Source organism: Armigeres subalbatus, chromosome 3, assembly GCF_024139115.2.
Source record: "Armigeres subalbatus isolate Guangzhou_Male chromosome 3, GZ_Asu_2, whole genome shotgun sequence".
In the NCBI taxonomy this organism is placed as follows: domain Eukaryota; kingdom Metazoa; phylum Arthropoda; class Insecta; order Diptera; family Culicidae; genus Armigeres; species Armigeres subalbatus.
The window spans coordinates 262,495,058-262,522,160 of NC_085141.1; the positions used below are offsets into that span (position 1 = coordinate 262,495,058).

Below are 27,103 nucleotides of genomic sequence, written 5' to 3' on the forward strand. Positions count from 1 at the left end.
ATAAAGTAAGTGCTGCATTCAAACCTATAGCATGAAGTTGTACATACGGTACAAGCATAACCTGAAGAAAGTCATTTTTTTTATAACTATCGATATTTTTTATTCATTTAGATTACATCTAAACAGGTACCTAGCACGCCTTCTTGTAACTACCGGATTGAAGGGACCACCATCTGGGTTGCTGTTCGGCATTCTAGCAACATGCCTTGTCCATCGCATCCTTCCGGCTTTAGCAACCTTCTGGATACTGGGTTCGCTTTAGAGCTGGGCGAGCTCGTGGTTCATCCCTTCACGAAGAAAGTCAACAGTGGTTAAATTTGGCGAAATTCGTAAATTCACAATGTTCTGAAAACTCAGATATGAATGCGTACATTATGTGAAAGATTATGATTTGAAATATGTATTGGAGGTAGCCACTTTCCTTTGCTTGAACTCGAACCCCACGACTCTCAGTACGCTTGACTGGTGCTACGAAGGCTACGAAGGACCTCCTTAGCTGATTAAAACCACCAGTCTAGTGTACTGAGGGTCGTGGGTTCGAGATCCATCCACATAATGTACATATTCACATCTGAGTTTTCAGAACATTGTTAATTAATGTCCATGTCGGAAAAATAGGCAATTAACTTTGATTGAACTGAAAGTCGTAAAGTCGTCTGCCGGTATAGAGGAACTGTTCAGTCTTCCATCACAATGAACATATATTCATCTCATCGTGAAACAATGCTAAGCACCAATTTCGTCGCTTCTTCTTGCTAACAGGAGTGCTCACTGTTGATTTTTTTTAAAATGAGAAACAAATAAAATTCTTTTTCATTGTTTGGATTTTTATGAGATGAACACAGGAGTTATGAGAGTCGAGGAGCTGTAATCTTATGTGCACTCAAATTAGAGATGGTCAAGTCAAAAAGTTTTAATAAATAATAAATAACAGATATAAATCTTGTTTTAATCATTAAAGGCTGCGGAGCCGATGTAAGTGGAAATAACAATAAACAGTCAATCCTTCTAAAGTACATACATAATTATTCTTCACTTGATTGTTCCAATTAATTGTAATGCTTTAAAAGCCGAGTGCTATATAATAGCTCGCCGAATTAAGGGTGATGTGTGTTTGTAAGTAAAAATACTTCCATTTTTACAACTGGTACTCAACTTATTTACTTGTACAGTCGCATTCAACAAAGAATCTTGCACCATTATTTTCTATTGAAAATTGTTCAACACATTTGAGTTTTGTCTTCAAGAATATTTGACATGTGTTCAAGCGAGAAGACAACATTCCACTAAATGGATTAATCTGTTTTGTATTTTCTATCGTCGAATAATGCGTTACCGTTATTGCCATTTCTTAGGACGAAGATAAAACTCATGCTGAATCATATTGGAAGGTGATCGCCTAAAATGCACTAGTGGGTCAAAATAGTTCAAAATCTCAAATGTATACAAATCTCTTGAACAAATGGCGATAGGATTAAAATGAAACTAGGTTGGTACGTAACAAGATCAAACTTGTTTTTCGTTTAATTAGCGTTATTCTAAACAACACATGACTGTTCCCGTTTATTTCTTATTTAAGAGCGCAATTCTTGTTCTTGTATGTATTGTAATCAAAATTTGAATGCATTTAGAAGCCGCAAACGCCTAGTTGTATACTAAATAGTACTAGTACTATACTAGTAATATGCTATAAGTACATCAAATTGTTTTGATATGTAAGGATTTAGTGCGCAAAACACCGACATGGTCAAAGGTGTGCATTTTGGCCATTCATCCCTGTTGTCCTAAGTTTGGAGCAATCGCAAATGGTTGAAACAGGAACTGAAGCCAGAGAAGTAAATCCGGCGATATGGAAGAAAAACAGACTCTGGCGTGGTATACCTACTATTTTATTATTCGGAAAATGTTCTATAAATAAAAGTATCTGTACTCTCCGAGTAACTGGAATTTATATGCTCTTTGCGTTGGATTAAGCAGATGATTGGATTTTTCGCCAGTCTTTTGTCAGAATCTCGATTGGAAAGTAGTGATTACTGTGTAGTGAGGTACAAAACAATTTTGGGTAAGTTTGGCGAGCAACGTAAAACAACCATGTGATGAGTGTTGTGTAGTAATCACTATGCGACAAAAATATCAAGCTGTACAAAGTTATGAAGATGTCGATATTGTCCATTTTAAATATGAGGTGCATGCAGTTAATTACTTTTTTCCAGATCTCTGATTTTTTATTTTTTTTAATTTTCGAGGTGAGCGCCTCTGATTCTCAGAATTTATGTTTTCATCTGAGTGTTCAATACCTAAGTGTTACTGAGATAAAACAAATATGTTGCTGTAAATTCGTTCTTGCAATTTGTGAGTTACATCAGGCCTGATTCTGTCGAACTTGGAAATGAAACACTTGGTGTGTATATTTTATTGGTAGACTGAATTATAATTTTTAGCTGAAATATTAAATTCTATTCTTCTTCTTTCTAACTGGATCTTGACCTGCTTTTGAACTTTATTAGGATTTCCACAGTTATTAATTTAAAGCATTTATATGCCCGCTAATTGCATAAATATGTGTCTTGTGTGGTAAAGTACAATGGATACGCTATGCCCAGGATGCCGAGAATGTTTCTCGACCGAAAACATCCTAGACCAGATCGAACTCGCCATTTGCTGTCTCCAGATTGGCAATCCCTATGCCTTTGCTCGCAAGGCTAACTGAAGACCCGCTTCAATTCTATATGTACTACCTATGATGGTCGTACACTCCGTGTTGTCCGGAGCAAAACAGAATGTAATATCTTCTTCTATATGTACTATCGTCGCCAAAAATACACCTCGAGTTCAAAATTGACAAATTGGTATCTTCAGAATTTAGTAAATGGTTAACCTCGAGATACTTAACAAAACTGATGAATAAACTTAATCGATTATTATTAGTGGATCATAGATTATGAACTGTCATTTGAGGTCTTAATCTTAACAATACATAAAGTCATGTAGTGATGAAGCATTAAACCACAGAGAACAGACATGAAGGCTTGAACTAATGTTGTTAAACACATTTGAAACGTTTGTTTGAGAAACTGCATATGTAACATTTTTGGCCAAAATGAGATTTTTATATATTCTGAATCCTTGTCCAAAAATACATATTCTGGCAAAAAATACGAAAAAAAAATTTTGTTCAGGAGTGTATGAAAAAAATTTCGTTTGTTTGAGAAACTACATATGTCCATGTACTTTGAAGAGAAATTGTGGAGTACTGTTTACATTTTTTGCACTAAAAAGGCCCCAGGGTGTTGAGTTTTGCCAAAAACTAATGATCTGTATCGAGGAAATCGAAAGATTCAGTGCAAATTTGTTAAAAAACAGTTTTTTGTTGTTTTCTCGAAATAGTGTAAAATGGACTTATGCAGTTTCTCAAACAAATGATTCATTTGTAGAGATCGCACCTCAACGCCACCATCGAATACAAACCAATATCCAAATTAATCCAACCTAGCGATGACATTTGTATACATAACATAACCGGTGGTAATCTTTTTCTATATATAAAAATGAGTTTACATTCCCTTTGAAGGAATACAACTCACCAACGGATGGACCGATTTGCTAGAATTCCTCACGTCTTATGATCAGCTGTGTTTTTATATATGAAAAGATAAAACATTGCGCTAGGAAAGTTGAGTAAATGTTAAAATATTACGATTACGCGAGTTTAGAAGAAAACCATCAAGCTCGAACTGAAATCGATCTAGAGTGCGACATGATTGACAGTCGAAAAAAAACTTAAGCAAGATCTAAATGACTCTCGTTGATATCTCCAGGAACAAGTATATGAATCATGTACAACAATATAACTTCGACGTACACATTTTGTCACAAATTTCTATACTTTTATCACCAGAATACACCTAGAGCTTAAAAATTGATAAATTGGCATCTTCGCAACTTTAATTTTGTAAATCGTTGGTAAATCGTATCTTAACAAAACTAATGAATAAAATTATTCAATTTTCTATTAGTGATTCAAAGATTATACGTTAGCAACGCACAACTTACATTTTTATTATTTGACCTATGCTGCCGCGCAGCAAAGCTGAAATATTCGAAATGACCAGCATGAATACAATTTCACACTACGGTTCATACTAAAATAAACTTCTGCTCTTTTGCATACCTACTGTTTTTTTCTATGTGAAACACAGATTAAGGACAAGCTTCCCGAAATCCAAAACTATTTTCACTCGCGTTTACAAAGGGCACCCCATTCAATACGGAAGCAACGCACAACTATCATGTGTGGAATAATAAAAATTACAGTCGTGCATTGCCTCCGTATCGAGTGAGGTGCTCTCCAGAACGCGAGTGAAATTTGTTTTGGATTCCGGAAGGCTTGTCCTTAAGTAAAACTGCAACATGAGCTGGAGGAGTGGGATTAGTCAATCATTCTCACTGTGTTTCACAAACAAATAAACATCTTGAGATGTAGGATAGGGTCTTCAGTTAGCTAGACGGATGTAATTGATAGCTACAGACATACATTGTGTATTATGTAGACACAGCATTAGAACAGATAAATAAATAATGTAAATTTTCATTACGTTAAGTAATTAAGTAGTTATGCTTGGGGAAAAATATTTATCAAAGGGTTATAACCAATCTTTTCATATTCACAGAATAACAATAGGGTAAATCACTACTTGGGCCTATGGACCCGATTCCCGGCTCACTGCACAGAAAACTAATGATTTATGATTGGTAATTTTTAAAAAGTCTCCCATTTATCTTTCACAATACTCAATATATTTCAACCACTTGTTTTACTCCTAATTGATCCAATTGTAGAAAATAGAAATGTAGATTTCAAAACTTCGCTCTCCGTTGCCACACCACTGAGCCGGAGTGATTCTTTCCCCTTTTACAAAACGGTATCATCAAATAAACACCTACCTGAAAATCGTCACAGAGCTCGATACAACCATTGCTTTAAGTTGTTAATCACTACCCAACAAACAACGACAAGCTACAAATAAGCATCTAAGTCGAATTATTGTTTATTTGTAATCTTCATAGCTGAATGAAATGGATGCTGAATAATTCGCTAGACAGATTTCATCTCAGCATTTGGTCCAACTAATATTCAACTTGGCCTATTTATTTGTTTACCACCTTTATTTGAGGTCGAACTAACGCTTTAGTTTTATCACATTTCAGCACATTGGGGAAGTTCATCAATGTGCTGAACTAATGATTTTCAAAATTCTCTGTTCGACTATGATGAGATGCTCTAAAAGGGTGGTCGAATTGTGTTTGAATAGTAGATTAATAAGCAAGCATTAGACGTCCTTCTTAACCGTTGTCCTTTTTTTCCAGTTCATTTATTTGGTAGGCTCAGTCGTGTGTGACACTTTGCGGAGCCGCAATTCCAACCGTTGTCCTTCTAAACCATTGGAATTCACCTTTACCGGATTTATCGCACAGTGGGAGAAAACATAATAATAGTTTATGCTTTTTCCGTTTGGAAAAAAAAAATCGTGATGGCTTGAATTGATGATATTTGGATAGGAAAATAATAATTTATTTTCAAGACATTGTTGGATTCATTGACAAGAACACTCAGGCTTTTTATATTCGTGGGGCAATGCATAATTGTTTCGTGATACATAATTAATTCCTGATCTAGGATAAAGCTGTTGGAGATTATAACGAACAAAATTGCTGGTGCAATGAAGAAAATTCATGCAGTTTTTGTAAAGTCGACCATATTGCATGTCTGTTACAGATTTCCTTTATACTAGGTGTTTTTTATATGTAAATAAATGTCGATATGTGTAGTTATTTACTCGCTGCATGTGTGGTATTGATGGCAGAATAATATCGCGACCGGTTATTCAGAGTATCCGAGAAAGGTCGAACATAAATTCATTAAATTTTCATAAACCCCATCATTGGAGACGAATTTTATTTTATCGTTTTGACATTATTTTCTTATACTTTTTCCCAGTGTTATGTCAGGTTATGACTGACTGAACAATGGTTGAAATAAAAATCTTGTACAGTTATTAACAAACTATAGTTTGACAGATTGACTCGTTGATTAAGAGTCCAATAATGATTCATATTCAGCCATACGATTATTTATGTTATGCATTAAGTAAGCCATAACTTAAAAATAAAGGATGGCGCGGATGACAACGTTACCGGCGGATGATCAAATGTCAGCAGTTCGAGACCCGATTAAGGAAAATTTTAAAATGATTATATGAAAATAGCAATTGCAATACTTAATGGAGATCTTGATCATGGTACACGTATACCAGGAATGACAATATTATAAAACTAAGATGAACCTCCGATCTGTTTTCACAGGGTTCTAGTACTAATCATCCCATTTCAGGAAATCATTCGATCAAAATATTCTATCGGTGAAAACTTAAGAAAATTAGGTTTTAAGATTTTACAGGGGTTAGACATAAAGGCTGAGACAGCAAGGAAAATGTCGAAATTCAAATTAGCATAACTTTTCGTAAAATAATTCACTTTTGATAAAAATGAAACCATTGGATGCTAAATGTTTTCTAAGTTTTACCTCAGATGAAATTTCATATCGGTCTGAAGATAGCGGAGGTATTCCGGAATTCCGAGGTTGGTGGAAAATGCATTTATTCCACTGATGCTTTTCATTATTTGAGACGTAAGCTTTGAATATTGTTTATGCCTTCTTAAGGAACTAGCACTAGTCTAATGCGGGCTATATGTCGATAATCCGCAAGGAATTCTCAGATATATGGTTGTTTCCGTGGAATTGTTGAAGGGAATATGAACGAATTGATAATCGATATCATGGAAAGTCGTTGTCCAAGACGATGATTATAAAGGTTTTCAGGATCTTAAGGTGGACTGACTTCCTTAGAATATGTTGGAGGAATTGGTTAGTTTTGGAATCAATCGGAACCATATAAATATGGATTGGGTATCATATTTTTTATTTTGCTTAAGGGGCAAACCCGACAAAACGCGACGAGCGATGCGACGCGACAGTGCAATTTGACAATATGAGTCGCATCGCATTTACTTTGGCTTGCCCCTAAGACGATGACTACGTCGAGATTTTCTAGACCGTGAGATTCAATAGCCAATCTGTAACAGGTTTTCGGTGCTCCGGAATTGTGACAATCGGTTCAGGGAATATGAGCAAATTGCTAACGAACGAAATTAAGTTAATATGGGTATCAAACTTTATAGTTATGCGAATCGATGACTATTCAGACATTTTCAAGATAATAATTATATCTGACTATCCATTAGTTGATTCCAGATTCGACAAGAATGCCATTTTATGTTTTTTGAACACTAGTTGCATTCACATCAGAAATATTATGACCGTTGTTGCTTATATTTTTTTCATTTGATAAGCAAATTTGGCAATTACTGATTTCACATTTCTATGGCACCTGGCAACTGATAAAGATTAGTCAGTGAGTCTTACAGTCCTGAAAATCTAATTAAAACCAGAGCAAGAGGTAATAACATACATACATATATCATAACTTGATATTAATAAATGATACTCGTCATAGATGAGTTACAATGACTGTGATACGACTTTATTAATTTATATGCAAGTTGCTGTGACCAAATCGGTCTAAATTGTGTTGATAGGATGATAAATACCTCAACCATGTTGTTATTGTGTACTATACTGCCGTCATACGCATATCTGTCCCATGTTTGCTGGGATTTCCTATGTACATGGGACAATTATGCGTAGAACGGCAGTATATCCGTATTATAATAACTGAATTAACATGCATTTGATATTCGTAGAACATGGTTGAGTTACTATTTCTGGATATTTCCGTTATATGCAAAGCTCTCCCAACTAATAGATCATTGCGGTTGAAAGTATTGGATATTAAAGTGTTTTAAATGTATTCCCTCTTGCTCTAGTAGTTATCGTTTTCAAAATATGAAAGCTAATATTATATATTTGCATGGTCTCGGTCAGTGTAAAGCTCTCCACATAGCGGTGATGATGCCTTTCTCGTGCCTTTGTAAGAGTTAAAAAGCATACAAGAAAGGTCCAAAATATCACTGATAGGTAGATAGGTCCTAGATATAGATTTTTGAATCCGTTTATACCCATTTTAAAATTTCACGTCGAACGCAATTTGTTTCGACTACATCGGATGAGTATAGATGCCAGAAAAGTGATTTTTCTATACCTTTTTTTTCGCCATAACTCTCAAGCCCATAGTCGACGTATGGCGTATTTTCAATAGGAAATATTGGGGATGATGAAAACCATCCTTTTAAAGCCAATCGGATACCACTGAGTTATTTCACGAAAAAATATGCTAAATTGAATTTCGACAATTTTCTCCTATCTCAACCTATATATCTAACCCCTGCAAAATCTTGAAATCTAATTTTCTTAAATTTTCACCGATAGAATATTTTGAACGCATGCTTTCCTGAAAGGGGATGATTAGTACTATAACCCTGTGAAAACAGATCGGAGGTTCATCTTAGTTTCATAATATTGTCATTCCTGGTATGCGTGTGGTACTCTCAAAGCGTTATTATTTTCGAAGAATTTACTTGTAGCTGAATTAAGGCTAAGTAAAATGCTTAATAAAGGTTTAACGAATCAGGTAATAAAGTTGTTTTTCAAAATGAGATGTTGTAGCTGTATAACTTCTCCAAAATTGTGTGAACAAAGCCTGAACAGAAGTTGCGATAAGAAATAGTACAGACATACAGGGGATGTCCAAAATAACTGGGATAGGCAAATTTTGGACATAATTAGATGCGTTGTAACTGTGTCAATTATTATCCGATTTGGACAATTCAGGGATGCCTGAACTAGAAATTTAATGTAGTTTCACCATATGTCCATGGAACCGACCATGGTCATCGGATACCGGAGATATTCCGGGTTTTTCTAAGGTAGGTTCAGAACCGTGAATTTGTGGTGGGTATTAGGATAAGTTATGGTTAAAAACAGAATAATATTAGTAACCATAAATAAAGTAGGGCTCTTTCTGATTGGAACCATATGTTGAAATTCGAAATCGGACCAGGATCAAGCGAGATATGGCCATTTGTTTAGAATCGGTGCCGATCGGGAGTTTTAAAAGGGACCAGGCCACAAATTCATTTGAATCAAGCTTTTTGACCGATCTTCCATTATGATTACATTCCAAAAGTCTTCTGATACGTCAATAATGAAAAACCAATTTAAAAGACGAATCCTAAAGTCACTGGGGTGCCCCCGGGGAACCTATAGAAGGGGACATTTCAGTTTTAGCGCAAAAACTGGTCATTCGACGGTTCGTTTTTCGTGGTTTTCTATCAAGAAGCGAGGAATGAATATAAAATGGACAATTGACGGCTCTGACCGATTCCGGGACCTACGGGTTGTCCCCGGGGAACCTGTTGTGGGGACATTTCAGTTTTAGCGTCAAAACTGGTTATTCGACGGTTCGTTTTTCATGGTTTTCTATCAGGAAGCGAGATACGAACATAAAATGGACCATTGACGGTTCTGACCGATTCCGGACCTACGGGTTGTCCCCGGAGACATTTCAGTTCTAGCGCAAAAACTGGTCATTCGACGGTTCGTTTTTCATGGTTTTCTATCATGAAGCGAGGTATAAATATAAAATGGACCACTGACGACTTTGACCGCTACCGGGACCTACGGTTTGTACCCGGGGAACCAGTAGAAGGGGACATTTCAGTTTTAGCGTCAAAACTGGTCATTCGACGGTTCGTTTTTCATGGTTTTCTATCAGGAAGCGAGATACAAACATAAAATAGACCATTGACGGCTCTGACCGATTCCAGGACCTAAGGATTGTCCCCGGGAACCTGTAGAAGGGGACATTTCAGTTCTAGCGCCAAAACTAGTCATTCGACGGTTCGTTTTTCATGGTTTTCTATCAGGAAGCGAGGTACGAACATAAAATGGACCATTGACGGATCTGACCGATTCCGGGATCTACGGATTGTCCCCGGGGAACCTGTAAAAGGGGATATTTCAGTTCTAGCGCAAAAACTGGTCATTCGACGGTTCGTTTTTCATGGTTTTCTATCATGAAGCGAAGTATGAATATAAAATGGACCACTGACGGCTTTGACCGCTACCGGGACCTACAGATTGTCCCCGGGGAACCTGTAGAAGGGGACATTTCAGTTTTAGCGTCAAAACTGGTCATTCGACGGTTCGTTTTTCATGGTTTTCTATCAGGAAGCGAGATACGAACATAAAATGGACCATTGACGGCTTTGACCGATTCCGGGACCTACGGATTGTCCCCGGGAACCTGTAGAAGGGGACATTTCAGTTCTAGCGTAAAAACTGGTCATTCGAAGGTTCGTTTTTCATGGTTTTCTATCAGGAAGCGAGGTACGAATTAGGGTGGTCTAACCGGTAGTACCGAAACCGGTAATACCGGTATTACCGGCCAATTTTGAGTACCGAAAATACCGGTATTGGAGCTGGAAAATACCGGTATTTTCGGTATTTCAAAAATTGCTGTCAATATAATAAATCGCGACTAGTTTTCACCTATATTCACGTATATCAGCTAAGAGACTCACCGTGTAACAAACACAACAATTGCGAGCGCGCATGAATAAATCTTTGCACAAATAAGGATCATTAATGACGTCCACGCTACAGCAAAAATCGATTAACATCGTCATTAATTATACGTGTTGCCAAATTCTCCTAGCCATCTGTCTAATTGTCAATCACTTTTTTCTTCAATGAATATTGTTTACATCGTCGAGAAATTTCCCGCAATATTGTGAAAAAGATACGTGCCGTAGTAATTCTCTTCCTGTGATAAATAATTTGCTATAAAATATGTCCGTTCTGAATTCGGTAAAGAATATGTATTGGTGGCTGATACCAAGACAGGTTGGAATAGAATGTTATCCATGCTCAAACGGTTTTATGAGTTCATGGGATCCGTTCAAAAAACTCCGAATTTGAAGATCCAATCCAAATTCAATTTCAGTGATGATAATTTTTTGGCGATAGGTGGAGAAACTCAAGCCTCGAACCTGTTCAAGCTACTGTCGAACTACTCTGCCGTGAGTTCTGCACTGAAATCAACGAAGCCCTCTATTTTATGTTGGATCAATCATCAAAACAAGCCACAGAAATGAACGCCAACTTATTCAATGCTCTCAAAAAGCGAATTCAAGAGCAACGATCAAAATATGCCGATCTTTTTGTTTTTGGGAATAATCCTGCAGTGAAGCAATACCTTTGAAACGATTTGGGCATTTTCTTAAAGATATCCACATGAGATCTTGAAGCGTCTAATCATTCCAGATGCGATCGTTGAAGAGACTGCAGCAGAGCAAAACACTTGCATTGCCGGTGGCAACTACTTTGACACCAGAATTCTTGCAAGCAATCCGTAAAGAATTCTTCTAAAATGAATCGGAAGGGATTAAATGCAAGTACTTGCCACTGATCTTCGACACTCTTAGCATCATTTGTCCAACTTTCGTTGAACCAGGGAGAGCATTTTCAGTAGCTGGCAACATTTCCAACAAAACCCGAGGCGGATTGGGAGATTCATCACTTAGTATCTTATCTCTTCGTAAGTTTCACTCTACCCACTTCAACCAATGATTTTAATATTTGGAGTTTGTCATTAAATATCGTTTATCACCCAAAAGTCCAAAGCAAAAGTTTCTTTTTCTGAAATTTTCACAAATACCGGTATTTTACCGGTATTACCGGTATTGACTACACCAAATACCGAATACCGGTATTTGTCAAAAATGGTCAATACCGACCACCCTAGTACGAATATAAAATGGACCATTGACGGCTCTGACCGATTCCGGGACCTACGGATTGCCCCCGGGAAACCTGTAGAAGGGGACAGTTCAGTTTTAACGCCGAAACTGGTCATTCGACGGTTCGTTCTTCATGATTTTCTATCATGAAGCGAGGTATGCATATACAGTCAAACCTCCATGAGTCGATGTTCTATGACTCGATATCGACTCATGGAAGCAAATTATCCCATATTAAAAAATATTTTCTGGGTTACTGTGATGGTCCCTTCAAACAGATTTCCAAAGATTTCCTATTCCACATGTCGATATTTCCATGAGTCGATGGTCCCTTCAATATCGACTCATGGAGGTTTGACTGTAAAATGGACCACTGAAGGCCTCCACCGCTTCCGTGACCTACGGATTGTCCTCGGGAAACCTGTAGAAGGGGACATTTCAGTTATAACGCCAAAACTGGTCATTCGACGGTTCGTTTTTCATGGTTATCGATCAGGAAGCGAGGTATGAATATCAAATGGACCACTTACGGCTTTGACCGCTACCGGGACCTACGGTTTGTCCCCGGGAACCTGTAGAAGGGGACATTTCAGTTTTAGCGCCAAAACTGGTCATTCGACGGTTGGTTTTTCATTGTTTTCTATCAGAAAGAGTTTTTAACCATAACTTATCCTAATATTTATACCTCGCTTCCTCGGTTCCCGGGGACAATTCGTAGGTTCCGGTAGCGGTCAAAGCCATCAGTGGTCCATTTTATATTCATACCTCGCTTCCTGATCGAAAACCATGAAAAACGAACCGTCGAATGACCAGTTTTGGCGCTAAAACTGAAATGTCCCCTCCTACAGGTTCCCCGGGGACAATCCGTAGGTCCCGGTAGCGGTCAAAGCCGCCAATGGTCCATTTTATATTCATACCTCGCTTCCTGAAAGAAAACCATGAAAAACGAACCGTCGAATGACCAGTTTTGGCGCTAAAACTGAAATGTCCCCTTCTACTGAATCCCCGGGGACAATCCGTAGGTCCCGGTAGCGGTCAAAGCCGTCAGTGGTCCATTTTATATTCATACCTCGCTTCCTGATCGAAAACCATAAAAAACGAACCGTCGAATGACCAGTTTTGGCGCTAAAACTTAAATGTCCCCTTCTACAGGTTCCCCGGGGACAATCCGTAGGTCCCGGTAGCGGTCAATGCCGTCAGTGGTTTTGGCGCTAAAACTGAAATGTCCCCTCCTACAGGTTCCCCGGGGACAATCCGTAGGTCCCGGTAACGGTCAAAGCCGCCAATGGTCCATTTTATATTCATACCTCGCTTCCTGAAAGAAAACCATGAAAAACGAACCGTCGAATGACCAGTTTTGGCGCTAAACCTGAAATGTCCCCTTCTACTGGTTCCCCGGGGACAATCCGTAGGTCCCGGTAGCGGTCAAAGCCGTCAGTGGTCCATTTTATATTCATACCTCGCTTCCTGATCGAAAGCCATAAAAAACGAACCGTCGAATGACCAGTTTTGACGCTAAAACTGAAATGTCCCCTTCTACAGGTTCCCCGGGGGCACCCTAGCGACTTCAGGATCCGTCTTTTTCATTTGTTTTTCATTATTGACATATCAGAATACTTTTGGAATGTAATCATAATGGAAGATCGGTCAAAAAGCTTGATTCAAATGAATTTGTGGCCTGGTCCCTTTTAAAACTCCCGATCGGCACCGATTCTAAACAAATGGCCATATCTCGCTTGATCCTGGTCCGATTTCGAATTTCAACATATGGTTCCAATCAGAAAGAGCCCTACTTTATTTATGGGTACTAATATTATTCGGTGTTTTACCATAACTTATCCTAATACCCACCACAAATTCACGGTTCTGAACCTACCTTAGAAAAACCCGGAATATCTCCGGTATCCGATGACCATGGTCGGTTCCATGAACATATGGTAAAACTACATTAAATTTCTAGTTCAGGCATCCCTGAATTGTCAAAATCGGATAATAATTGACATAGTTACAACACATCTAATTATGCCTAAAATTTGCCTATCCCAGTTATTTTGGACATCCCCTGTAATTCAACACAGTGCTGAACTGAATCATCACACTGATGTTAGTTAAACTAGTGAATGTTTGTTGGGACACCATAATTCTAAACACACGCACTTCAATTCTTCCTATTAGTTCGTTTCACTAGAACTTATTTAAACATATTAGAATACATTTTAAAATGTATTCTCAAACCGAACAAAAAATCACCTCGGCCCAAGAACTTCTATCCGCACCGTGCTGCCAAAAGGCCAGGAGTATGAAAATGATCCTTCATCGTTAACAGGAAAACTGACTAATACGTTGACGCTATCATGTTATTTATAATTCTCTCGATTTCAAAAAGTGAAAAGAATATTGTTTTTAAGTGTTTGGAAGAAATTTGGATGAGTAAATATATCTTCTCAACCAAATAAAAATGATTATGAATAATACCATCTGGCATCTTGTTGTCGTGGAACGTGCATATTTTTGTTTACGTCTCATTTTCTACCGTCCCGAGAGAGAATGAGAGTAAAATGTAGAGAGATCGAGTAATATTTTGTTTAGGCCGGGAACTGGTTTTACGTGTGCCGGAATGGCAAATCGCTATGACTGAAATGAGTGCTGCACATCGTTATTTTAAATCAAATAAAAGCTTTTTTGAACGATATTTAGCACGAATAGCTATTTTTTTTAGCAGAACTGAACCCCAGTGCAGTATTATACAGCCCACAAAATTCAGGAAAAGCTGCTTCCTGTCATAAATATCAATTAAATGAACCGGTGCCAGCGAAAGTGGTACATGTTACATTGAGCAAATTTTTCAGGAGACGCATTTTTCCAAAAACACCGAATAATAAATTCATATTTGCAATTTTTTGCAACTAAACTGTGCCAACATGTTATGACTGATGTGCCTAAAGATAGTAGTGAAAAATAAGCGAATTTTATGACAAACGTCAAGTTTATCAGAACAAATTGCACATGTACCACTATTAATGGGAACAAAAGGAAACAGAAACCGAAAAACGTTGACAGTTATAGTGGTACATGTACATTTTTAAAATCATTCTAAACGGCAGTAAACTATCTTGAAATGCAGAATAGGATTAAAATCTGTTGTGAAAACAGTCATGTTGCTGAATTTTCATTTAAAAAAGGTGATTTTAGTGGGTGGAACTGTACATGTACCACTTTTTCTGGCAACGAAATGGCCATTGTGATATATACCAGAAAATAAAATGTGCATATTTCGAGATTTAGTTGCCAAAAATCACTTTTTCGTTATTCCCTTACTAGATCTTTGCAAATAGAAGCCGTTGGTGTAAAAAACCCAAAATTGACAACCACTTTTGCTGGCACCGGTTCAAATAATGCAGTCGTACGCATGTTAGGCCGGGAATGGGGTAGGAAACCCTAATTATGTTTAGATGATTATTCTTGATTGTAACTCAATTTGGCGAGTCTAGCACGACATGCATACTTTTGATACCGGTAACTGTTCCCATTCCCATCTTATTGAGCATATATTGATCTCATCACCAGTTCCTCCTTCTACGAGGACTACCGAAGGAGGGAAGTAGTGAATCCCAAAAAGGCGAAGAATGAGCGAAAAGCAGTAGAGGAGGCGAAAGCGCCATTGGCCAAGAAGGGGAATGCCCGTAGAGGAAAGGGCACATCTTCCAATGGTCATGGCAGGAAGGACAGAGGCGAAGCAATTATCGTCAAGGCTGATGGTAAGAGCTATGCTGACGTTCTGAAGGCTTTGCGGGGCGATAAAAAGCTCACTGGCCTAGGGGATGATGTCAACTGCATCCGCAGAACGCAGAAGGGCGAGATGATCCTCGTCCTGAAGCGGGATGCTGCGCGGAAGAGTTCCGCGTATAAAAAGTTGGCAGAAGAGGTGCTGGGTGATGCGGTTCAGGTGAGAGCCCTATGCCCAGTAGAGGTAATCCAATGCCGAGGCCTGGACGAAATTACCGAAGCCGGTGAGCTGGTAGCTGTACTGAGAGATCAGTGTGTCGTTGAATTCCAGGATACCGCGGTTCGGTTGTGGAAAGGTTATGCTTCAACACAGGTTGCCTAATTCCAGGTACCTGTGGCTGACGCCAAGAAGGTACTGGATAAGGCCTAGCTGAAGGTGGGTTGGTCGGTATGCTCGGTGAGCGCAAACCACCAACCTCAGGCCTGCTTCAAGTGCTTCGATTACGGACATAAGTTATATGACTGCAAAGGTCCTGATCGGAGTCAGCTTTGCCGGAGGTGTGGAGCTGAAGGTCACAAGGCTCAAACCTGCCAGGCCGCACCGAGGTCTTTGATCTGTGGTCCTGGCGCAGACAATAAACACCGATGGTGGGCAGGCCTGTCCGGCCTCCAGACGGGCTCGATCATGAAAGTAGCTCAGCTAAATCTCAACCACTGCGAGGTAGCGCAAGCGCTGCTACAATAGTCGGTACACGAGAATAAGACTGATGTTGCCTTGCTGTCCGACCCGTACCGCATCCCTGCTAAACATAGCAGTTGGGTTGCGGATAAGTCCGTAATAGTGATTATCTGGACTTGCGGGAGGTCCATCCAGGAGATAGTGTCATCTCTTGATGATGAGGGTTTTGTTATAGCAAAGGTACACGGAGTTTACTTTTGTAGCTGCTACTGTCCTCCTACATGGAGCATAGAGCAGTATACTAGGGTGTTAGATAATCTTGTAGCGAGACTAACTGGTCCTAAACCATTAGTTGTAGCAAGGGACTTCAACGCGTGGGCAGTGGATTGGGCCTCTCGGTTCACTAACGCTAGAGGTCATATCCTGCTAGAGTCTCTAGCGGTACTAAACGTAGTCCTGCTGAACGAGGGCCAAGCGTCAACGTTCAGAGAGCCGAATAGCGAGTCATGCATCGATGTGGCCTTCTGCAGTGCGGGATGGACGGTGGAGCCTGAATGGAGGGTTCACGAAGGGTATACTGCTAGTGACCATCAGGAAATACGTTTTATGGTCAGCTGAACCCCCAACAGAACCACAAGGCGGATCAGTAAAGCTGATCTAGGATGGCGTACCTCGCAGTTCGACCCAGAACTGCTGGAAGAATCACTACGGTGGAAAATCGGACTCTAGGCCTTAGTAGTAATAAGTTATCCGATGTCCTAACACGAGCATGTGACGTGGAAATTCCCAGAAGGAATATGCCAACCGGCAACCGCAAATCGGTGCACTGGTGGACGAGCACAATAGCTGATCTTCGCAGAACCTGTCTTAGAGCTAAAAGAAGGTTGCGATGAGCTAAAACCGAAGCGGACAGGCTAGAAAGACGCCGGGTGTTCCAAACAGTGAAAAGAGCTCTGAACTACGAAATCAAATGTAGTAAGAGAGCCTGCTTTCAAGAGCTGTGTAGGATGGCCAATAATACTCCATGGGAAGATGCATACAGGATAGTGATGGCTATAGGACAAACAGCACACCTCTTGAGAAATCCTCGGAGATGTTAGCCAGGATCGTTGAAAGCATGACTCATGGGACTGGCTCGTCACACCGTACGAGTCAGTGAACGTGGTACCGCTAGTGACTAACGATGAGCTTATCGCCGTTGCAAGAAAACTCAAGCTAAACAAGGCACCATGGCCGAATTGTATTCCTAACCTGGTCCTTAAGCACGCGATTCTTGCCGCTACATATATGTTCAGGTAATGCCTCCAACGTTGCCTGGACGAAGGAAACTTCCCAGATCGTTGGAAACGGCAGAAGTTGGTGCTATTGCCTTTCATGCATTCAATGCATTCAATAACGCTAGCTGGGCAGCTATAGCTGATTCTCTGCATCGCTTGAGAGTCCCGGATTATCTGTACAGGATTCTGAAAAGCTATTTCCAGAACAGGATATTGTTAGTCGACACCGACGCTGGTCAGCAGTCGATTGAAGTGTCAGCAGGTGTTCCACAGGGATCGATCCTCGGACCGGTTCTGTAGAATATCATGTATGACGGAGTATTACGCTTAAATCTCCCGGGTGGTATGAAAATAGAAGGCTTCGCGGATGATGTAATGCTAGAGATCACAGGCGACACTCTCGACGAAGATGAATTGAAAGCTTCGTACGCGATTAGCAGAGTATAAAAGTGGCTCACCTCAAGGAGGTTGGCGTTAGCACATCATAAGACTGAGGTTGTTGTGGTGCATAAACCACCATGGGTTGCAGCAAGCGAGGATGAACGGATCCAACGGATCGGCTGTGCAAAGTCGGTGCGTAGGCTTATAGTGGGTGTAGCATTGTCTATTATTCGATACGGCGTACCAGCATGATCCAAAGCACTAGAAGCTGGGTGCAATGTTAAGAAATTAATCAGGGTACACAAAAGATATTTTAGTTACCAGATAAAGATTGTCGCTTCGGTTTCCTTTGTTCTGCTGTCCGAAACATGTTGGGTACCTACCTGTCAAATCGTATGTATTTTTCCATTTTGACATTTAGATCTCCTATCCTCGCCAGCAAAAGATGTTCTGGACAGCGACGACAGCGACAATGTTTATCTGGTAACTAAAATATCTTTTGGGTACACCGGCTGATGTGTCTGCACCATATCTTATGAGGAGGTGTGCGTCATTGCTGGGATGATGCCGATAGACATACTTCTGAAGGAAGATGTAGATTGCTTCAACGATTGGGACTCGGTGCAAGTGCGACGTGTCAAGAGAGCAGCTTTGTTGCTCAAACGGCAAAGAGCATGGGACACTGCAGTCGTTGGACCCACAGACTGATGTCGAAGGTATCGAATTGGATTAGTAGGAAGCATGGTCAGGTCAACTTCCACCTATCACAGGTGTCTGAACATGACTGCTTTAAAAAGTTCCTGCATAGGTTCGGGTTCACCGATTCTGCGGAGTGCCCGGAATGTGTAAGTGAGCTAGAATCGGCAGAGCATGTGATGTTTGCATGCCCGCGATTCGATGTTGAATGCAATCCCATGCTGCTTGTAAGCGGCATGGATACTAGCCTAGATTTTGTCGAAACTACAGCGCTTGGCGTCTTGAACAAAACCAGCAGCTGCAGTAGAGAGTACTGTGATGCAGTGAACACAATGCTCATCCCAACAACAAAAACGTCGCGGTTGGGCCGCGCGGACCTCCGTATGTATAGATATAGAGGTCATTGCGGTTCACGCATCACGTTCTACAGTCAACTCAATGCCGTCGTAGATAGAAATCCGAAGGGTGATATCAGGATCTGTTTGGACGACTTGAATGCGAAGATCGGATCCGACAACTCGAACCATGAGCACATTATGGGACGCCATGGTCTCGGAGAAATGAGCGAAAACGGAGAGCTGTTCGCAGAATTTTGTGGTAATAACGAGATGGTGATCGGGGGATCGCTCTTCCCTCGTCGACCGGTTCACAAGGTCACGTGGGTCTCCCGTGACGGCTTTACAGAAAATCAAATCGACCACATCTGCATCAGCCGAAAATGGAAACGGAGGCTTCTTGATGTACGGAATAAACGTAGTACCGATATCGCGTCTGATCATCACCTCCTCATCGGCGAAATACGCCTGCGCATTGCGCGGATTCGTCGGCAGGAGGAAAGAGTTGGACGACGATTCAACACACGCCGACTGGAAGAAGCCACGGTGAAACGGTCTTTCGTTGAAGAACTGGAGACGCGTGCTGCAGATATTCCGGAAGGTGGCAGCGTGTAAGACCAATGGACCGCCATCAAGAATGCCTTCATTGCCACCAGCGAGAACAATCTGGGCGAACTGCGCACCCAGAGAAAACAATGGATCACCGATGAGACCTGGAGGAAGATAGAGGAGCGAAGAGAAGCCAAAGCCGCGATAGAGCGATCGAAAACCAGAGGAGCCAAAGTCTTAGCCCGTCAACGATACGCGGCTCTTGAGAAGGAAGTAAAACGCTCATGTCGACGGGACAAGCGAGCGTGGGCAGACTCTCTGGCCGACGAAGGAGAGAGAGCCGCCGCAACCGGGGACATTCGCCTCCTCTACGATATCTCACGACGCTTAAGCGGGGCGAAGATGAATGCAACGATGCCTGTGAAAGACGCTAATGATCAGTTATTGACCGACCCAACTGACCAACTGAAACGCTGGTTCGAGCACTTCGAACAACTTTTTCAAGTTCCAGCCAGGCCATCACCACCTCGGCATGATCTGCCTAGGATCCGACGTATAACACGCGTCAATACCGAAGCTCCATCACTGCTAGAGATTCAAACAGCCATCCAAAGCATGAAATCGAATAAAGCCCCAGGGGTCGACCGCATATCAGCCGAGATGCTGAAAGCTGACCCCATGACATCCGCTCAACTACTGCATCGTTTATTTCGTAATATCTGGGACACCGCAACTTTCCCGGTCGACTGGATGCAAGGTATCTTAGTGAAGGTGCCCAAAAAGGGTGACCTGACTGTATGCGATAACTGGCGAGGCATTATGTTGCTGTGTACCGTTCTCAAAGTTCTGTGCCCCCTCCTAGCCCGGATTCAGGAGAAGATCGATGCGACTCTCCGGCGGCAGCAGGCCGGATTCCGTGCCGGAAGATCCTGTGTGGACCATATTGTCACGCTCCGCATAATTCTGGAGCAGGTCAACGAATTCCAAGAGTCCCTTTACTTGGGTTCCTGAGAAAATCATCGGCCTCATCGAGGCACAGTACGAGGCCTTTTCGTGTAGAGTGCTGCACAAGGGGGTCCTGTCCGATTCTATCCGGGTCGTAGCTGGTGTGAGGCAAGGATGTATTCTATCACCGTTACTGTTCCTCATCGTAATCGATGAGATTCTGGTAGATGCGATTGACCGTGAACCAAACCGCGGGCTGTTATGGCAGCCTATAACCATGGAGCACCTACACGACTTCGAATTGGCTGATGACGTTGCACTCCTCGCGCAACGGCGCTCTGATATGCAGAGTAAGCTCAACGACCTTGCCGAGCGCTCTTCCTCAGCAGGTTTAGTCATCAACGTCAACAAAACCAAATCGTTGGATGTAAACATGGTGACTCCTTCCAGTTTCACAGTAGCCGGGCAACCAGTGGAGAATGTTGAAAGCTTCCAATATCTTGGTAGCCAAATGGACCGTCAGACGGCGGTACCAAGATCGATATAGGCGCACGAATCAAGAAAGCAAGGGCTGCCTTTGCGAGTTTAAGAAATATCGGGAAAAACAGGCAGATAAGTGAACGCACCAAAATACGAATTTTCAACTCTAAAGTGAAATCTGTGCTGTTATACGCTAGCGAAACATGGTGTGTATCAGTGGAGAACACTCAACGGCTGCAGGTGTTCATTAACAGATGCCTGCGGTATATAATTCGGGCCTGGTGGCCTCACAACTGGATCTCAAACAACGAGCTCCATCGTCGTTGTCACCATAGGCCGATAGCAACAGAAATTCGGGATCGGAAGTGGGGCTGGGTCGGCCACACTCTACGTAGGGGCGGAAACGAAATATGTAAACAAGCATTAGACTGGAACCCAGCGGGGCATCGCAGCAGAGGCAGACCCAGAGGCTCATGGCGGCGAAGCCTCAATAAAGAAATAAAAGAAGTCGACCGAAATCTAACATGGCAACAGGTTAAAGCGATAGCCGGGCAACGCTCAGGATGGAGATCTTTCAAGTCGGCCCTTTGCACCACCGGAGGTGTACAGGATCCATAAGTAAGTAAGTAAGTAAGTAAGCGGTTCATGCATGGTGTTTGTTGTTTATTATTAAATCCAACGATCTTTTGTTCCGAAGCTTCGGTCCGGATTTAGAACGTCCATATTAAATATTTAATACACATATTAATTAAGTTTTACATTCGCTGTCTCGCAATGAGAGTTAAATAGTGCTTCTTTGACCGAAAAATACGGAAGGCTACAAACTAAATTGAGATGGGTAAATCACGATAGAATTGGTTTTCCATGTTATTCACCGCGAGCATCTTCAACGTTGTCTTGTTTTAATATTATTATTTAAAATATCTGTCTATTCTACATAACAGAGGTATCAAAACCATCCACATATACACTCTCTGCTCTGGATATATAATTTTATTTTGTTTTCTGTAGCCTCTCTCAAAATTCCTATAGTTTTTCTTTAGATATTGTTTTAAATATGAGCTCGGGCATAAATGAGCACGTTTTCAATTATCCGGAAGCATGCATGTTATGTCAGATTTTGAAATAGGGTATCCAATCATGGTTTGAACCAAATGGCGGGTTTCAGATGAGCCGTCAAATCAAAGTTGATTTATTTCACTAAAAGGGACATGTTAGAACTACGATTTCTAGTTTATATAGAAGCTTAGTTCATTATCTTTCTAAAAACATCCTGGGTGCACATATTTATGCTTAGTTTCATTGAAAAAACTTAATAATTACATAACTTTGATTCGTACCATGGTTTGAACTACACTGTTCATGGTTTGAACTAAATTCGTACCATGGTTTGAACTACTGCAGCAGCCAGCAGCTGCTAAATATAATACTAATCACATGCATGAAACGCTGAGGAAATGTATAGAAAAGCAAATTTGTTTTACTATTCATCTTTTCGCATTAGATTAGTAACTCGAAACATGTGAAAATCGACTAAATTATCGATATGAAAATTGCGATTTTTTCATATTGGAAATGTAAACAAAATGCTCCAGCTAGGCGCATGCAGCGCTCCTAGCGGACAGCAGCAGAACATGACTGCATTTACAAGTTCAAACCATGATACGAATTTACAGTCACTCTCAAAATTGAGCGTACACCATGGATTAGATGAATATATTCGAAAATTCCAAAGGAAATTTAATTGTTGGCTCGGTTGTTTTTAATGCATTTCAATATTCATCCCTTCCTTCAATGTATGCGTACATAAAATGGTTGAAATTTTTTCTCTAAAGTTCAGTTATTTGAAAATGATCTCAAAATACGCCTATTAGATGTTACAAAATTGAGCGTACAGCGAATTTTTTTAATAAAATTTCTTATTATAAACATGATTAATGTATTTTAATATTGTTTTTTTCATGATTATATTTATAATAATAAACATCCGCTACTTAAACATTCAATGTTTTGAAATTAAACCATGTTTTGGTCAAAATGGCGAACAAGTGAGAGGTAAGAACATTGCTATTTAACAATTCAATGCTGCTAGGGAAAATAAATGCTTTAAGATATGGATTTCACCGGCATCGTATCTTATATATGATAGATAAGCGAAATCGAGCGAGACATACGATAAATTTGGGAAAATTCAGTCGGTAAATGATGAAAACAGATGTAAACTTACAGAGAAAACGACAAATGTTAGGAATGACATAATTCAAATTTAGTATGTCTTTAACTGAAATTTGTTTTAAAGCTTGATTTTTGTCTCAGGTTTTTCATTAAGGGTAATATTATTGAATCCAATCATTAACAGTCAAATTCTAAAAGTACAAGGTACATGTTAAGGTACCGAACATAAAAACAGCTTTTCAACCCCGTAGAGCAATTCTGATTGAATATTGAAAAGATAGCTTTAAATTGTAATTTCATAATTAAATTTGGATTAAACTCCACGATCTGTTACCATAAGGGATACAATTGGATGATTTCCATGTGGAGAGAAAAAATAAACTTTTTTAAAAGTTCGACAGCTTATTTAATGCTACCTTGATGAATTTAAATGATTCAACCAAATTTGTTCCTACGGTGACTGAGTCTTCAAATATAAAATGACGTCTTATAATGTATCCGTGTTCTGCTCTTTTATTAATATTATTATTAATGAGTGTCCTGAGCTTATAAGCTACCTATACATTGACTTTTAAATAAAGTTATACTTAATTTGAAATATGTCATTTCCAACATTTGTCGTTTTCGCTGTATGTTTACATCTGTTTTCATCATTTACCGACTGAATTTTCCCAAATTTATCGTATGTCTCGTTCGATTTTAATAATCTATCACATATAAGACACGATGCCGGAGAAATCCATATCTTAAAGCATCTATTTGGCCCAGCAGAATTGAATTGTTAAATAGCATTGTTAATACATCTTACTTGTTCGCCATTTTGATTAAAACATGGTTTTATTTCTAAACATTGAATGTTTAAGTAGCGGATGTTTATTATTATAAATATAATCATGAAAAAACAATATTAAAATACATTAATCGTGTTTATAATAAGAAATTTTATAGAAAAAAAATCGCTGTACGCTCAATTTTGTAACATCTAATAGGCGTATTTTGAGATCATTTTCCAATAAATGAACTTTAGAGAAAAAATTTCAACCATTTTATGTACGCATGCATTGAAGGAAGGGATGAATATTGAAATGCATTAAAAACATCCGAGCAAAAAAAAAAATTCCTTTGGAATTTTCGAATATATTCATCTAATCCATGGTGTACGCTCAATTTTGAGAGCGACTGTAGTTCAAACCATGATCAGTTTTTACCTTGTATAAATGTTACTATTTTAACTATTTAAAACTGTTTCTCAATTGTATGATGGTGTCAATCGATTACAGATAAAAATAGCGTTCTTTTGATATATTGATCTCACTCCTGGGTCATAAAATGCGTCCTTTACGAGCTTTTTGAAATTATGCCACTGGTGGGGGAGATTTAGCGCAAATTCAGGACGTTTTTAAATCGCTTTATTTTATTACTTAAACAATATGTACGAATGTTTAAATAAACTCTATCACTTCTAGAATACCTAAATATGCCATTCATACTGTTTTAGGTTCATTTCCTGCCAATGAGATGGTAATTTCAACTGATTTCAAAATGGTTCAAACCATGATACGCTTTTCACTAGTTCAAACCATGATTGGATACCCTACAATTTTACCTGGTTTAGTTTTTAAACTTCCTAAAATACTGGTTCTCGAGAGAAGTGGTCCCTTTAAACTGTTTCTCAATTCAAGCTTGTAACATTTAAATTTCTTTATTTTGAAGAGCAGGCTAATGAGAACCACTATTTAGGAATGATTCTGAAGGTGATCAGATGAATTGAATATCTTCAACTACTTCAACTATCTTAAACTACTATATGCCATTGCTAAGGTATGCCTACATCTAAGGTACGAAGTAGCCAATAGCGGGTTGATTCACCACTTCTTGCCATATAAAATGCACATTTTCGGCTTAAAAGCCAGAGGTATTGGCCATATGTTATGAATCCATCCACAGAGGATTAAAATTGCGAATGAAGACTGATTTATGCCGAACGTATCACAGCTTACCGCTATATTCTCTTGATTTACTTTGGCAATCGCATATAAATAGTATCGTTTGCATTCAAAACAAAGATTTCTCATTCTGACCACAGGATCTAGTAGCGATGAAAACCGGCTTCAGTTTACAACCAGAAGATGCATCCCTTCAACGAGTCCCCGCCCCAAGATTTTTCTGGGCCATGCCAGTTGCGGTACGTCATCATCGACTAGACATGATACACTTGATCGTTATGAGTTTTAAATAATTACCTTTTCTTCCCCACAGATCAACACATCGCAATATTCCTACCCGTTGGAAGTGTGGGATCAAATACCCGATAAAGATATTATTTTGAAGCTATCGATTTTGATACCGATTGTGCTGTTTGGTATTCTTGGCAACGTGTCCCTACTGGAGATTATTTTCACCAACCGATCACTGCGCACGCCGACGCATCTGCTGATCGCTAATCTTGCTCTCATTGATCTGGTTACTTTATTGGTTTGTCCACCAGTGTTCATATTGCACGATATTCATCAAAGTTATGTTCTGGGACCTATCGGGTGCAAACTTGAAGGTTTTATTGAAGGTAATCCGATTAATACAATTATTTGACGATGTAATGTAGTTTATTTGTATGGAATTTGTCAGGTGGACTACTCATCACCTCGGTGCTAGCATTATGTGTCGTCAGCTACGATCGTTTGGCAGCCATTGTACTGTCCAGGAAGGCAAGATTTAAAATGACTAGCGTTAGCATAGCTTCGGCAATTTGCTGGATTCTGGGATTCGTCGCTGCATTGCCTTTATCAATCTATCGAAACTACAAAGAACGTAACTGGAGTAATTTTCGAGAAACATTTTGCTCAGAAGATAAACATGTGATGCCGCTATATTGGGACTACATCGTAGTTTTGTTGGTTTGGCTCCCGCTGTGTGTAATGCTGATTACTTACACTACTATTCTATGTAAGCTAGATCGCTATGAAAGAAAAGCAATGAATCGAGAGCATCCGATGGTGGTGCGGTATAAAAGCCGAGTGGCGAAGACCCTATTTATAGTTCTGATAACCTTCGTGGTGGTGAGGATACCTTTTACCGTTATGCTTCTGATTTACTACAAAGATGTGGATGACGGTAATAGGTTTGAGGTAAGTAATTGAGTATAATTTAATAATTATTAAGGTATTTATAAAGCAAGTTTGAATACAGAAGCAATAAGAAGATGCACCATAATCTGAGGACAATTTTATTGTCAGGGTGAAATGCATCACTAAAGCCTCCTCTATATCATAAGACATTTTGTGGATGTTAGGTGATTTGGTCACGCCAAATAAATTATGTATCGGATGCCCAGATAGTTAGATAACAAAAGAAAAGAACGATTACTTCATTAAAATATTGACATGGGTATTTTTGTTGAACATATTATTTTACAGATAAGCGAAAGTTTCATCATGCTGTGGTGGATCGCCAAAGTGGCGTTCATATTCCTGTACTCTGCAATGAATCCAGTCATTTATGGTCTTACCAATAGGACGTTCAGAAAAGCATTCAAAGATTCGGTAATTTTGGGAACGCTTCTACGCTTCACTGACGATGAAGAAGGCTCAGAAAAACTTAGAAATCACAGGATTCTCTCATTCTCCAAGAAAACACGTACTGATGGATCAATGTTATACAGAGAAGCAAAAAGGTAAACTACACAAAACACATTCTTCGTAAAGGGGTGAGCAAGCACCAAATAAAAAAATCACTCAAATAAAGTTAAAAAAATTCTTCGTATCTTCGAAGAAATGATTAGAATATTATTTTCTTTCAGGCGACCTATTGCAAATTGGTTGAACTCTACAATCAGATGGAAAGATAAGCGTGCTAGTGAAAGGATCCCAGAAACCAAAACCCCAGAAGCTGACGGCACACAATCTTCGGAAACAGCACAAAATGTTCCGAAGCGATAAATAAACAATCGTATCATTCTTGTACATATATTTATCACCAATCGTAAAAGCAATAAAGAAGCATCAATTGTCTTTTGTTACCAACGTAATAAATTCGCAGCGTTTGCA

The 27,103-nt window shown here is 39.7% G+C and overlaps 1 protein-coding gene across 1 annotated transcript; it reads left to right on the top strand.

Moving 5' to 3' along the window:
- Positions 1-1,848: 1,848 nt before the first annotated feature.
- On the top strand, positions 1,849-27,075 carry LOC134219399 (neuropeptide FF receptor 2-like). Its single transcript, XM_062698120.1, has 6 exons — positions 1,849-2,062; positions 25,147-25,245; positions 25,320-25,623; positions 25,686-26,185; positions 26,474-26,730; positions 26,857-27,075. The coding sequence occupies exons 2-6, from the start codon at positions 25,159-25,161 to the stop codon at positions 26,993-26,995; spliced, it is 1,287 nt and encodes a 428-aa protein (XP_062554104.1). The 5' UTR covers positions 1,849-2,062; positions 25,147-25,158; the 3' UTR covers positions 26,996-27,075.
- Positions 27,076-27,103: the final 28 nt, after the last annotated feature.

Coding starts and splice junctions, on each gene's coding strand:
- LOC134219399 (XM_062698120.1), top strand. CDS start 25,159: ATGAAAACCGGCTTCAGTTTACAACCAGAAGATGCATCCCTTCAACGA. Junction 25,624..25,685: donor ACTTGAAGGTTTTATTGAAG/GTAATCCGATTA, acceptor GGAATTTGTCAG/GTGGACTACTCATCACCTCG. Junction 26,731..26,856: donor TTATACAGAGAAGCAAAAAG/GTAAACTACACA, acceptor ATTTTCTTTCAG/GCGACCTATTGCAAATTGGT.